Here is a 15,635-nt window from a genome sequence, read left to right on the forward strand (position 1 = left end):
AGCGCTCAAGCCAAAAGGAGCCATATTTTCTGTCGTTCATGCACTGGAGCGCTGCCGGAAAAATGTCAGCGTTGCACTGTTCATTAGACAGAATACAGCAAAGCACCAGATTCAGCAAAAACACGATATGTGGCAATCGTGCCAAATCTGGATATGCAGCATAACGTCCATTCTCTCCCTTTGGCACGAAGGTGCATAGTCAAGGACACCTACTCGAGGGGCATCCTCCAGTGCGAATTCCTATTTGTGGACCATCGCACGGGGTCAGATGTGTGAGATGGATACCTATTGGCAAGCACTAATATGTGACGCTTTGGTTTTTCAAGCAATATACCGCTTGGCTCCTTGCTTGTACCCCTAGATGTGATGGTTTGAGGCAGAGCCAGATCATGCTTCTTTAGCTGATGTGGTTTGCAGCAAAGCCATTTTTTTTGCTAGTCTGCCCAGGCTCACCATCTTGGATATATTAACCGGGGCTTGGCACATAAAATTTTGGGTGCTGCATAAGGGTAAACCTTTCTCACACATTAACTTTTTTAATCTCACTATTTTTTATTGCATTTATAAAACATTCAATAAGTGACATCTACAATGATACAAAGCTGCCAGTTTCCTCCTACATCTCTCTCGTCAGCATATACTGCCTTGTCTCAGGCTCTGTTGTAACCGGGGGTTGCCTTCTTCGCCCACCCTTCTCCTCCTCCCTCCCTTACATTAGATGACCTACGTCTCGATTGGGCCTCCTCCCCCTTTCAGTATCAAGCTCCCTACGTCTCTGCTTGTGTGGCTGAACCCAACCGCAAACCACAGTACTCTCTCCATCTACCTCATATTCTATCAAGTATCTTAGGACAACCTCTTCTGGTGTCAACAACCCTCCCCGCCTCCAAACGTTGGTCCATCACTGTGATCCACTGTTGTTTAAAAGGCGCCCATTGTCCACCCCGTATCTTAGCTGTATCTCTTTTTGCTAGCATGAAAACAGATTGCAGAACAGGAGATGTGCATGGCTGAGACTAACATCGCTTGGGACACCAGCAGGATGAATTGTGGTTCCACAGGAGCTGCCACCTCCAAGATTGCTCCTATCTCTCTGCCTACTGTGGCCCAGTATCTCGCTGCAGGGGGGCACTCCCAAGTAGTGTGTATGAAAGTGCCCTCACTCCCCCCGTAGCGCAGACACTGCAGGCTTTGGCCCCTTTGAATCTACACATTAACATTTGTGCATGAAAGTTGATCTGTCAATGCTTTTTTGCGCAGCTTTGAGACGCTTTGCATCATGCGAGGTGAGCACCAGCACAAACCTTCAGTCGGTCTGGGTCAAGCTATCGATTAGGACGAAGGATGTGTGTGTACTCAATGACAGCCAAAAGTTAATAGAATTTTATCTGCAGCACTGGATTTCCTCATTCAGGTTCCTGCGATAAAGTTTATTACCATCCCCAACAGGGTTATTGAATGTGAAAAAGAGACAAAGGACTCCCAGACAGGTTCATCAACCAGAAAGTCAAGAATAAAAGAATAGGGAAATATCGCCAGGCAACTTTGAATTCCTAACCACCTGCTTTAAACTTAATTCTGACTCTATGCAAAACTTTGTACTTTAAACTTAAAAGTAAGCTACTACATGTAAGTGCAGTCTATTTAGAGAAAACCAAGAGCAAGAGAATCATAAGAGGGGGAATTAACCTCCCAATGGGAATGCAAAACCTACGTTCATCGAATGCCTGGATAGTTGCCACTCCTGGAGCTGCCCACCTGCTTTACAGTGTGCACATGGGTGCAGCAGCCACCGTAAGGCTATTCCATGCCCTAGTACAGTCTGGTGGAAGCTCAGTAGAGCCCCCTGGTGTTGCATTCTGCAGACTGTAGAGTCAGAACCTGGCTCATCTCCAGGGATATAGCTACTGAAGTGCAGCAGGTACAGTGGCACCGGGGCCTGGAGTTCTGAGGAGCCCACCACACCTCAAATATAACTTTTTTTTTACTACCAAACCAGGGGTTGAATGGCAATGTTGCTTGCTTGCATTAGAGCATACAGCACATTTGCTATGCTAATATAGCTGTTGCTGTTTCACAGACATGAGTGTACAAAAATGCTCTCTCCGTTTCTGCTGCTTCTGTGGACTCGCACCACAGCATCCAGAAAAGAGCAGCTTACTTATTGTTTACAGCCTGACACTTAATGGGATTGAGAAGAGCTTTGCCTGGCTGGGTGGGTAAGACTGAACAGGGAAGATGTACTGGAGAGACCCAGGTACATTTTTGTCTTCTGGTTGAAACATCCCAAACTTTTTTCACCTTACCCCGAAAAAAGATGCTCCTGAATGGGGTCCCATCCAGAATGCAAACTCACCATGGGCAACAATGTCAAAAGAGGAATTTAAACGAGCATCTTTGACACAGCTCTGGCTCTGCTCTTGTCTAGGGCAACAGAGGAAGCCCTAGGGTTGGGAGCTTTGATAGTCCTGGAAGATATGCATGTAAGATATCATAAGTGGGTGGAAAATATCTGTCCAGGAACAATTTGGAAAAAAAAGGTTTACAGAGTCTTTAAGGATAAAGTCAAACATTTGAGGCAATACTTGGGATTTCTTTATTTTCTAACTAAAGTCTTAAATTTGACCCATCTTCAATCTTATCCACCTTGCTGAGGTGCTGACTAGGATGGGCCAAATCCCAATTCCCAATTCCCCCTTAAAATAATCTGCCTCTCGTTGTCACTGTGAGCGAAGCTGTCATTGTCCTCATCTGGTTATTTTCCGATGCTCCTGTGGCATGTTGTCAATACAGCAGCAGCTGGTTCTTCTGGTTGATCACTGCCAACACATCTATATTTTTTGTCCTCATTTCACACTCTTGTTGGTGCAACTGTAGTTGCCAATACAGATGTAGTTGCATATGCTTTTCACACATTGCTGGATTAGATCTAGTTGTTGACCTAACTGAAAGGTTTGTGGACATAGCTGCGGGAGACCTTTTGCACAGATTGTGGGCCAAACTGTAATAAACATGTTTGATGCATCAGTGTCAGACACAGTTGTACTTGTGTTTTTGTCTTCAAAGCCTGCATTGCTTTAGTTGTAATACTTACAAGTTTGTCTGTAGTTGCTTTGTTAGCTGTAGCTGTCTTACTTTAGGGTTTTCCTGCTGCCTGGCAGCCATATAAATCACATGGCATTCGTCTGTATAGGTTATAGATTTGCATGGCTTTGGTTGAGTTAGGCGAACAAGGGGGGGGGAGGGGGAGGTTCGCAAGAGAAGGAAAGGGTTTAATTCTAGAAGTCTGAGATGCCAATGTCTTTCTACCATTGAGAGTTAGCCTGAGTTTATAGGGGGTTTATAGACACAAAACTTCATCCACTAAAGGTGGTGGTCAGTGGCTCAAGTGACGTGACATGTATTGCTGGTGGGGCACAGTTGTGTTTGCATTAAGGGCGCAGACAAACTGACCATAGTTGTTTCCTTGTTGCAGACTTTGCCAGGGGAGGTTTAGTTGTCTTTGTTTCACTTGTTTCTACAACCTCTGCCATTGTTTTGCCTATTGCATGCATCGTTGCTGCAACTGTTCTGCTCCTTGCAAGCTTTGATGGCTTTATGGTAGTTGTTACGCACATTGCTTCAAGAGTCCCTCACAGTGTCCTCTTCGCAGGGTGCCCAGCTGCCTTCTATGGAAAAGACTGCGCCAACATCTGCCACTGCCAGAACGGCGCGGACTGCGACCACATCACTGGCCAGTGCACGTGTCGCACTGGATTCACCGGGAAACACTGCGAGCAGAGTAAGTTTTCTGTGACAAGCTAGGAATGCTGTTCTGGGTTACAGTGATACCAAGGCAAACATTTCTCTTGAGATCCTTGTGCAGGAAAGGGATTCTAGGCTCTGCTACTGCAATTCAGTTTCTCCCTCCTCTTCGCAATTTCTTGAAACCGAATGTCCGCCCCACTCCTGCCGGTTGCATAAAGGGCTGTAAGAAGTTAACTTGCCATGAGGCTGAGGCGGAAATCGGGAGGTCCGTGCCTGGTTTCAAAATGGTGGCCTTAGGTCCCCTCTCTACAGATTGCAAGGATAGGCCGCAAATTCTTGGTCCACACCTGTCACGGGCCTGTACATTTCCTTCCATGCAACACAAAGTCAGAGATAGTCCAGCTTTCGTGCACCACGTATGCAGTAACATTACCATGCGGGATGCCGCCAATACTCAGCGTCCTCCTGGGATTAATAAAGCGTCATTATGAATTTATGTCTTTGATGAAGTCAGAAGCGGCTGTGATTCGATCCCGCTTCTATAACCTTCAACGAGTTGCGTTCCAAACTTCTAAAGGTCGGCACGTCGCTGCTGCAAGGGAACAACGCAGTGTTTGCTTCTGGGAATAAATTATTCATCCAAATCGTTTTAAAATCTATTTACAAAGAGTACCAAGCTGAAATTGTTTGTTCAGAACTTTGTGCAGGGCCAGAAAGACTGTTTACACAGCAGGAGCGTAGACTGCAGCCCAGGAAGGCGGACAGCAGCATTTCGGCGATTGGGATGTTAAGTCATGACTTGGCCAGTCGACCTCCCATGACTTTGACAGAGCACTCTGTCTCTTTCATCACTTACGTTCATTGCCACATTCTGGGGGTGAAGAATACAAAAACGTGATGCACGAAATGCTTGAATTAATCGCAGCCACTGGTAATTACTCTGCCACATCCCAGTTCATCTTTATTTTACCCATCATGCCACATCTCCTTAGGCCCAGCCATATGCAAATCAGCCCTGGTCCTGTGCCAATGGGAGCCGTCCAGCCCAAACCGCCAAGGTAGGTCTCCTCTGAACACAACCAACCCATACCAGTGTCAACCTATGTGAGCCTCTTCAAATGGGTGCACCCAGGGACGTCTTGAGGATTTTGGGGACCCTGGGCCAACTGTATTTTGAATTTGTGATCCAGTTTCAGCTCTTTCATGCCCTCTTTGGGCAGGTCACTGACATTGCACAGGCACACTTGTCCAAATTCTGAATGTATCTATGTCTAATATTCAGGGATAGTGATGTGTGCTTTCAATATTGTAACACAGCAGTTCAATAATGTTACTGCAAATAATCTCTGTGACACCCTCACCTTACTCATATGTGAGGTCCTGTTTTGATCTAAAAAAAAAACTTTTTGTATGAATGTTGCATGAAACATAAACACAACATTTCTCTGCAAAATGTCTGTAATAGACTCTCACACATCACCCACATTAAAAATAAATGAAAACAGTATTTAAAATAATCTGTTTAAGAAATATTCAAGTTCATCAGAGCTCTACAGAACAGAACTGGCTCTATCAAGGGACTCCCTGAAAGGCTGGGGCCCTGGGCCATAGGCCACTTTACCTGTGCCTTCAAACGTCTCTGGGTACACCTTGGTTCCAGTGGTACAGTGAGCAAGGGACCCACATCTGGGCATAACTGTCACACTGAAGTAAACAAAATAGCGATAGCTGGAATGCTTGAATTAATCTCAGCCACTGGCAATTACTCAGTACTGCATCCCAGTCCTGTGCTCACTGTGCCATAGGACTAAGCTATCCCTGACTGACCATACCAATCTTGGGGTATCCGTTGTCCCATTTGGAGGGGATCTGGCCGGGCAGTTTGGGCTGGATGGCGCTCATTGCAGCAGGACCAAGCATGATTTGCATAAGATATATGTCTGTTTTAGACTGGCACTTTGGGGAAAAACAGTGATCTGGAATGTGGCCCGAGTGATAGCCAGCGGCTGAGAGTAATTCAAGTATTCATTCTACCACCTTCTTGTTTTTGCGATAGTCACTATGAAATGAGGCAGTGTGCCACTGAGCCTCAAATACCAGAATTTGATTTTGGAATTCTTCATTTTGGTTTGACTTGAATTTCGGGTTTCTGAACATGTTGAAATGCCATCATCCTTAATTAAAACATTTTCTAAGGGGAATGGTGAAGAAGGGCAGCTTTGGAATTTACTTGTACTTATTAGCCACCTCAGAGTGTATTTTAGTCATTAATCTCCCTTTGAGGTTGGGTTTGCTGTATCTGGCCCTTTTCACAAGGAACTAGCGGAGGGATGGATTGAGTGCTGATGTTAATCCTGCTTTCTGTTGCTTCATAGAGTGCCCTCCAGGAGCCTTTGGATATGGCTGTCAGCAGCTCTGCGAGTGTATGAACAATGCCACTTGCGACCATGTGACTGGGACCTGTTACTGCAGCACAGGCTTCAAAGGCATCAGGTGTGACCAAGGTATGCTTCTTTTTTTCACTACTGCAAACAGGCCCTCTGGAAACATTAGGCATCAGCATCTATAACTGGGGCTCACCTATGTTTCAGGAGGACACCCTACAGTTACCAGCCATAAGCAGAAATAATTGGAATGCAGCATTCTCCAGCAGGCATAACTAGGGTTCAGAGTATATCGCCAGCCTCAGCTTCCACTCCCCAGGACTCCTCACACATGATTGGGATTCAGGAGATGTCAGCAGCCATAACTGGAGACTGTGAGGTCTCGTCAGTGGCAGGAAATGAATTTCTCCAGACCTGCTCTTAGCCAGCATTTCCATGGCTCAGGTGGTCTTACAACATATGCCTGAGGCGCATCAGTCATCATCAACCTAAGAGGACATGGTATGACTTACAACAGTTATAACCAGAAGTCACAAGGCCTTAGCAGGCATAATAGAAATCCCAGGACTTGAGAGCTTGTAACCAGAATTCGCAAGACTTTAACATGTATAACTGCAGCTTCTAAAACCAATGTCAGGCTTACAGACACTGGCAGACATAGCAGGGTCTTTCTAAACCATTAGCAGGCATAAGTAGTACAAATACAACATCGACATAAATAACTAGGACCGAATAGACTCATAGAAGACAATCAGGTTGACCAAGCACAACCGAGGGTAAGTAGGTCATCAGGTAAAACAAGCAGTTACCAACTTGGGACAGCCATGTTGCGCTCAGGCATCAGCAGACATAGGCTTAAACAGACATTACCATGGGTTGTTAGTCCTCAAAAGGAATAGTCAAGGTCGGGGGGGGGGGTTACCATGTCTGCACAGGCATATTCATGTGTCACTATAACCCAGCACACATAGCTGGGGTCACCTGACTGCAGCGAGCATATCCAAGGACCAGTAGCCACAATTGCTGTTCACAAGCCTCAGGGGGCGATACCTGGGAACACCTGGCCTCAGTAGGCACAATAGGTGCGAAATAATCACAATTGCAGCTTAGCAGGCTTAACGAAGACCCTCCAAATTTCAGAAGGCATAGCCAGGCCTTACATATTTTCAACAGACATTGCCGGACCTGTCTGAACCTCAGTATGCCTCACTCTGGGTATGTTAGCAAAACCCGGGTTGATCGGTCCAAAATAACAGCAGGCAAAACCAGAACTCACCAGGCCTCAGTCATACCTAGTTCTCACCAGGAATCAATAAACCTTAATAGGCCTCAAAAGACCTCGCCTGAAGCCTCCGCATGTTCCATCTGTCTTAACGAGGCAGACAGTACCATAACAAGCTGCGTCATGCCTAACCAATAAACTGCCAATCACAGCACTCCACGGGCACCAATTCATAATATCTGTACTTATCAGGGATAAACAACTCATGTAAGGAATCAACCTATCTCAGACCACCTCTTCTCTGTCATCACACTTCATCATGCCTTTAAGAGGTGTTGCAAAGCCTTAAACAGCTTCACCTGACCTGGTGTTTGAAACTCACACCTAGCCCAGACAAGTCTCAGCAATTAGCAACTTTGCTTTTCATGCCTGGACAGACCTTACACCCCTCAGAATGTCTGCTTTTATTCCCTCCCCTGCCTTCCCACTTTGTCTGCCGCCTGCAGACCATGCCTGAATATGCATGATGAGGCCCTTGTCCTTGCTATTTTATTCCTTCACAGGCTACTGGGAAACAAGCGCTTTTTTATAGTGGGCGTCACCTGGCCCGAAGAAAGTGTTCATGGAATTAAGAGGCTGCAACAAACTAATGAGTCCAGCACATGGGGCATAAATGAAAATGGACTTAATTGTGGGAGACCAGTCACATAGGGAATGTGTTGGACTCCAGTGAAGTGAATGAGGCATTTAGGCAGCATGAGCGAAGGTCCATTAAAGTGTATGATGCAAGTGATGGGGAACGGGTGCACCTCATTTAAGAATATAAGGCAAGAAATGGAGGAATGACTAGGACTATATTTAATTTGCAGAAAACAATTCCTGCCTGGAATGAGCGAGACTTCATTAATGCATGTGAGGCGGGTTGTGAGGCCAAAACTTGAGAATGGATGATGCTCTGTTCCAGTGACTTGGCAGTGAGAGAGATCCTTAACTCTGTCCTCACCTATGAGGCCAGAGCTAGGGAGAAGAGTGAAACTGCATTGCATCTAGCCAGTTATTTACGGAAAACAGTAGATCCATTGAAGTCACTTGTTCCAGAAGTGTACAAATAAAGAATTCATCAGATTTGTCCAGATTTGAAAGTTTTGCTTTAATCCTCAAGAGCAAGCCCCACTTTCACCTACTGCCTCTCAAGCCTCTCCACCCTACCTCTGCTGTCCTGTGAGATGCTGGCCTCACAGTCCGGTCGCTGTAGGCTTGCCTACCGTTGGGTCTCCATTGCATCTTTGCTTGTCTAGCTGCATGTCACTGCCCATTCTGCGGTTGAATGTATTGTGTGTTCTGGGTTCTTTGAACAGCGGCCCTAATGATGGAAGAGCTGAACCCCTACACCAAGATCAGCCCAGCCCTGGTGTCTGAGAGGCACTCGGTAGGCGCCATCATTGGGATCATCATCCTCCTCCTCATCATCACTGCCATGCTGGCAGTCTTCGTCTGGTACCGGAGGAGACAACAGGAGAAAGGGCATGACATGCCAAGCGTATCCTACACCCCCGGCATGCGCATGACCAACACAGACTACTCTCTTTCTGGTAAGTCTTGCTTTAGGAACTACTTGTTAAACCCAGATGGTTACTTTACAGCAGAAAATTCACCCTGGAGTAGGACTGATCACGTGGTCATTAAAAATGTACCTTGCATGTAGAGAGAAAAAAATATGAAATACAAGAAAATACGGACATTCCCATTGTGTGGATTGAAATAGTGGCGACTGAGCAAATTGTACTGGGCGTGGCAGGATCTAAAATCTACCAGTAAAGGATATACGATAGGAACTCAGGAGAGGTTGGTTATGCAGAATAGGAGCCCAGCATTCCACTATTCAGGAATATGGTTAATTCACGTTTTTGCAGTTGTACACTGACCCAAGACAACACATCTTTGCCTGCTTAGAAACCGTTCCAAAACGTGTTTTAGGGCACCTTTAATTTCTGAAATAGCTTGAGCTGATCAAGTTAAGTGTGTCAGCAATAAAGTGGTGCAACATATTAGAGTTATTTATTATAGTTGTGTTTATAGTTATTTAGTAGTCCTACAAAAAATATGGAACCACCAGGCTTAAAGCTATAAACCGTAATTAACTGCTAAATGGACTAGCTGAAAAGGAGTGAAAATCAGTTAGAAATTTGAATTTTAGAAATGTTCTTTTTTAAACGGAACTAGTCGTTCACTAATGAAAATAGTTATTTACCATGCTTAATGAGTAAAAAGAAATCCCTGCCCAAAAGTGTTGTTAAGAGTGTGGTGCTCACTGCCAGCTCTTCCCATAAGGGGAGTTTGTTGGGAGGTGCCCCTCTCACAGAAAACCTTTCCCTTGGCATTTTCCATATTTCGAAAGCTGTTTAATTACTTTTCACACTCTACCATAGAATCATAATTCCAGTTGGCATATTTAGTAGATATTTGATCATTCCTCAGTGCAAAGAGGCCAAGACTTGATGAGCATGCAATAGGAGCTCCTCCATGATCCACCGACTAGCACTGTCAGAAACTCGCACTGCCCTCAGCCTCCACTCCAGAGCACTCAGTTGTGCCCCCATATAATACACCCAACCACTTCCTGGACTGAGACCGAGAGGCAACACAGTTCGCAATATCCGCCATGCAAGACTCGTATGTTGCACGAAAAACAAAACTGCAAAAATCGGTATCTGGGAAAATTAAACACTCTTATAAAACAGGAAGCACATGCCATGCAAAATGAAGTGAAACATGCTAATGTGATACTGAATGCATCATTTACTTGGAGTACACGAAGGGTTCTTGCACACATTACTGAGAAAGAAATAATTGTGCTTGATTGTAAGTTATGGGTTTGAAATGTAGGACCCAGTAGGCGCCTGTTTTAAGGTATTTATTTAAATACTGCAGGCGCAGGCTTTCTGTCTATTGCTGTCTTGCGCGGGCTGCAATTACGGCCTATCAGTGTTGTGTACAAAGGACAGACAACACCTGGCTTGCACTGGTTACACAAGATTAATGGGCTTACAGAACTACCTTTTGTTTAGGCTCAGAAGAGTCCTGTCCACTAAATTCAGTACCTCTAGGGCCAACCATCACCCAGCAGGATAACTTAACCACTGGTTATTTTAGTTTTTAAAAAGGTAGGATCGTTTTTTAAAGTCTCATATCAAGGAGTTTGAAATATAAATTGAAATGTATACAAATGATTTGAGTTAGGAGACTAACTTATGATGAAATGGATAATTTAAAGGTACAAAAATATTCATGAAGCTGGAACTTTTGGAATCATTTCTAGAACATTACAATCCTTATTCAGAAGTTTTAAAGAATCAGTAGTGCGTGTTCACTAAAAATAAATATTATTTGGGGGTTTGTCTTAAAACCTTTAGAATATTATTTTAAAAGTATGGGTTAGATGTACGAAAATAGGAATAACAAGGACCTAATTGCGATTTTTTGCAAATCGTAGTTGGGAAATCGCTATTCCAAATGTATGAAACTCGAGTTTCATTAGTGATTTGCAGTGGGTTGCAAATAGACCTATCACATGAAAATTAATGAGGTAGGTCACAGCTTGTGAACTACTACAATTTGCTGCTATAGCACAGATGGTGGCCTGCTGAAGTCAGCAGACCACCATGTCTGTGATTGCTTTTAAATAAAGCAGTCTTTTATTGTTTTTAAACACAGCCCTTTTTCCTTAAAGGAAAATTGAATGCATTTATAAAAAAAAAAAAAAAAAAAACTTTTGAGGTTTCATTTTTTAAGAGCAGGCAGTGGTCCCATGGACAGAAAGAAAAGTAAAACACATGGCTAAACTCCCCTGGTAGGTATTAAGTATATGTACAATAAGACTTATTTAAAAAGAACACCATGAGTGTTTAACTCTTTTTACGTACTACTTGAGTGTCTACGAAGGGAAATCTTGGCATCATGTCTAAGGTAGGCTTAGGGACATTTCAGGGGAATAAACCAGACTGATAAAGACTATCATTTTTGCTACACCGTTTTGCACAAGCTTATTATATTTCTTGGGGGGATTGATTGGTGTTTTTTCTGGTATCTTTTGTACAGTGTACTCCCTAATCCCCCCAGTACTTCACATTCCTCCACCCTACTCCTCTTTCCACTTCTTCCATTTGTTTTTATTCACCCCAGCCGTCTGCTATTGATCCTTCCACACGTGCCTTTTTTATTTGCACTTCTGTTGTAACTTTCCCCCCACCTTCCTCCACAGTTTGGAATACAGGTCACTGTTGGTTTTTATTTCGGCTGCCTAAGTACTCCAGGTTTTTAAATCACTAAATGAAACATCGAAATGAAAATGTTGGATTTTTGTGAGCTCAATGTTTTTCATTTCGAGGGTGTATAGATGTGTTTTACGTGGCACAAACACATGATCATTTATTTTGTAGATAATGATTGCCATCACTGCAAGGCCTGGAAAATGTATGCTGTCTACTGTCTTAATAGTTAAAGTATCTAGCCTAGACCTGGATGCCAGTGGGAGTATCTCGATTTCAGTGCTGCTGTAAGGGACGTCATTGAATAATTCAAATAGCATCCCCTAAGCCTTCACAATTGTTCGCTGGAAGTGCAAGCAAGCCCACCACCTCGATGGCGAGAGTTGGCAAACAGTTGTCATGATTTCTGCCACTGCATGATTCTAGTCCCCTGTTTCTACTTTCAAACGATTGTAATCAAGTTCCTTAATTCTGTTAGCACAATTGAACTGAACAATGACTAAAACCCACATATTCCATTGTTTTATTTTTTCAATTCAAGTGAACAATGACTGGAACTCCCTAAATACACGAGAATGTCACATTAAAGCCCAGAACTGGAAATATAATGGCCCAGTACCCAAGTATTTGGTCATTCACTCTAGGGCAAAGACTCGAGCTAGTCTTAATAGATAACTTAAAAAAATATATATATATCATGTTTAAAACTCTACCTTAAGGGCCTAGAATTGTTCACATCTTTCATTACAGCAAAAGAAAGGGCTTTTACCTCCTATGCGCAACCGACCCTATGAGAATTATCCTGGGAATACCTCCACCCCATTACGTTATGAGTGAGAACCCATCCACCACCTGCACACCAGTTGTTTATTAGCGGTTTTCGGACACTTGTGGGAGCGCTTAGCTTGGCCCATGCAACACGCAACCGAAATGCAAGTCCATAACAAGCAACCGAATCCCCTAACGTGGTCTGTCTGAGACCAGCGTTCTCGCCACTGCTGAGGCCAGACTTCACTGCTCTGTGATACTTAATTACTTGTTTTTTTATTTATGTGGTTTATTGTGAAGTGCTACATACTTACATTTCTGCTGTCTCAGAGTGCCATCAGAGTAGAGATCTAAGGATAAATTCAATGAACATCGCATAGTCTCATGGTAATGCGCAAGTCTGCAGACATTAGTGTGTCATGCATGGTAATGGTGTGCCTGTTAGCATCCTTGAATTCAGTCTTGGATTGCACGGATAGATGAAAAAAACTAGAAACAAATCCCTTGTGTTTTGATTCCAGCTGGAGGTTGGGAAGACATGGCAGGTGGGCTTATGTTATCAAGAAAGTATTGTTTCAGATATCCACATTCGGACTGATATGACAAAGCCATTTGTTAAGTGGCCATAATGTTTTGGGTCATCTCTGAAACACGAAGAAGCCTTACTCAAGTCTCAAAAGAAGTGGAAGAGATTTCCAGAAGATTGAGGCCTGAAGTTCAGAGTTTTAACTTAAAGCTCTTTAACCTGTTGAAGAGTCTGATCAGTAGCTTCGGACTAGCTGGCTAGCAGGTAGGGCAAGAAGATTTGATATGGTATGGTGGGGCAAGGGCTCGGAATTTATTTTTGACAGGTCACAAGCTCTTGAATTGGGATCTCTCTTTGACCCAGAGCTAGTGGAGTGACCTGAGAGCAGGCATGACGTCATTCTTTTACATTCCAGCATAAGTCAAGGATCATGGTTCGGACTTTGCATTTTGCAGAGTATGTACAAGCTGTGCAGTAGTCTACCTATGAGGTAACCACAGCAAATATCAGTGTGTCTTTTGGAGGAGAGGCAAAAGAGACCTTGACAAAGTGCAATCCATTGAGTTTCCGCTACTTTCTTGTTGTAGGTGGCATTCTTGCCCAACTCAGTGGCACTCGTAATATCAGCATAATAGGATGAACTGCGAATTGGAGTTAATTTGAAGCAACCCTGTAACCTGCATGTTAGATTCTGATCCCCATAGCAAGAACAATAAACTTCAAATTTAAACTTCAAATGTGTCATCTTCTGGTCGTGTTTCAGTGTCTCATAAAGTGAGTGTGCCTATTCTAAATGTTTGAAGGCCCATGCAGATGGCAGAGGTTGAAGGGACCAGTATAATCAAGCATTCATTCCATTCAAATATGTCTGAACGGTATAAATCATCTATTATTTTCTCAGATGTTTCTGTTTGTTTCCTCATGATTTTCTCCATGATTAGCTGTGTCTGTTCACATTTACATCTGTCATATACAGGTTCAGTTGGTTGTTCTACTCGTGTGGTTCTGAAAAATTAGGAATACATTGTTAGTCACTATGCATCTGTCATTCTTCCCTCATACTCCTCCATCTAATTGTGGCCGTCTATCATTGTACTCACAATAGTTAAAGCCTGATTAGGACTCAACCTAGCACACAGTTCTCATGCATTTCTATCTGCATGACATTTTATTGTTCTGTTCGCTTTTATATCTTTCAGGTTGGGATTCTGTCAATCTGCCATTCTGATCTCAAGCACCAGTAGGAATCACTGTGTCTTCATGCTCCAATGGCCTTATAGGGTATAAATCCACTGTTGTGTCTTCAGACTCTTAAGCTTCATGGGTCGTCAATCCATTTAGCCTGATAAGAGACACATGCGTTGTGTGTTCATGCTCGTATGGGCGATAGGAGCTCAATCCACCATTTTATCCTCAGGCTCCTATGCCTAATAGGCATCAATTCATAATTGTATCTTCATCCTCTTACAGCTTATTGGATGTCTGTCTACCATTGTGTCTTCGTGCTCTTGTGCCTAATAGGATATCAATCCATCATTGTGTCTTCAGGCCCTTATTCCTGACGGGGACTCAGTCCAACACTGTGTCATCATGCTCTTATGCCTGATTGGAAACCAGGCCACCACTGTGCCTTCATGATTTTCTGTCTGATGGAGAATTAGTCTGTGAAGATTTGCCCATTCTTGTGTTACATTAAGAGTTTATATGTCATTTCGTAGAAACTTCTAGAAAGCAGTAATATATTCGTAGCATTATCTTTATAGTACTTTTTTTTAAATCCAGGCTCGGAACCACATTAGGTCTGACATCCACCGACAGAAGGCCACTACCTACCCAGACAGTTTAAGTACCTTAAGGCAGGGACAAGGACAGCTACAGGCCAGTCAGTTATTCCGTTTCATGAAGTGAAATTAACAGCTGGTATGGTATCATAGTACTGACTTTTGATATCGACTGCAAGATATTGACTTGCACAATATCGTCAAGATAAGTAGTTGGGAAGTTAGAATAGTAAATCTGCACTCGCCTATGTGTGCTTACCTTTATAATGTTGTGCAGGTCGATATCTTGCAATCTGTGTTTTTTGTAATCGTTATCTTGAAATAGTACAATAAAAATACATTAACTAAACTAACCTTTTGCATTTTCCCAACTACAGTTTGTAGTCATATTGATTGTGCAATTATATTACCTAAAGATCTTAACTATATAACTAAAGTTGCAAAGGAACTTCACTTCTTAAGTACCAATGCATCTGAAGACACCAAGCAAATAACTGGTAAGACACAGATCGGGATTGTGTGGAGGATAGAACAGAGTCACGTGTCTGAACACGAGCATAGTTGGTACTTCCTGTGGGCAATAATCTGAATTGTAGTAGTTGTATCTACTTGGGTACCCAAACCTATGCAACACACAGGGCAATTTTTATACCAGGGTTAGAAAAATGATGTGGCATACTGTTGACACATAATTTCTCCCGGAAAGTCTGGATTTGGTAAAGTGTTATAATGTTATTTTATCTCATCAATACCTCTCTAAAAAGTTGAACAGATGTTGGCTAATCACTTCTAAGGAGTTTTTAATTTATTGCCATTGTCCTGACTTCTGCAGGTCCCTGTTTTTATCTTCTTTACCCTTCCTTGTAGCCTTGTTCTTTTTGTTTTAGTTGGATCATCACTACCATTTCACAGTTGAAATTAGGGCTAACGTTGGTCTCC

The 15,635-nt window shown here is 43.2% G+C and overlaps 1 protein-coding gene across 2 annotated transcripts in view; it reads left to right on the forward strand.

Moving 5' to 3' along the window:
• The window catches only part of MEGF11 (multiple EGF like domains 11), a 1,692,327-nt gene that overhangs the window by 1,543,097 nt on the left and 133,595 nt on the right, over positions 1 to 15,635 (forward strand). For both annotated transcript variants that reach the window (XM_069222897.1, XM_069222898.1), the window contains exons 18-20: positions 3,653 to 3,781; positions 6,123 to 6,251; positions 8,712 to 8,945. In XM_069222897.1, the coding sequence (XP_069078998.1) occupies positions 3,653 to 3,781; positions 6,123 to 6,251; positions 8,712 to 8,945 (492 nt within the window). The remainder of the gene's footprint in view (positions 1 to 3,652; positions 3,782 to 6,122; positions 6,252 to 8,711; positions 8,946 to 15,635) is intronic.

Source organism: Pleurodeles waltl, chromosome 3_1, assembly GCF_031143425.1.
Source record: "Pleurodeles waltl isolate 20211129_DDA chromosome 3_1, aPleWal1.hap1.20221129, whole genome shotgun sequence".
Lineage (NCBI taxonomy): Eukaryota > Metazoa > Chordata > Amphibia > Caudata > Salamandridae > Pleurodeles > Pleurodeles waltl.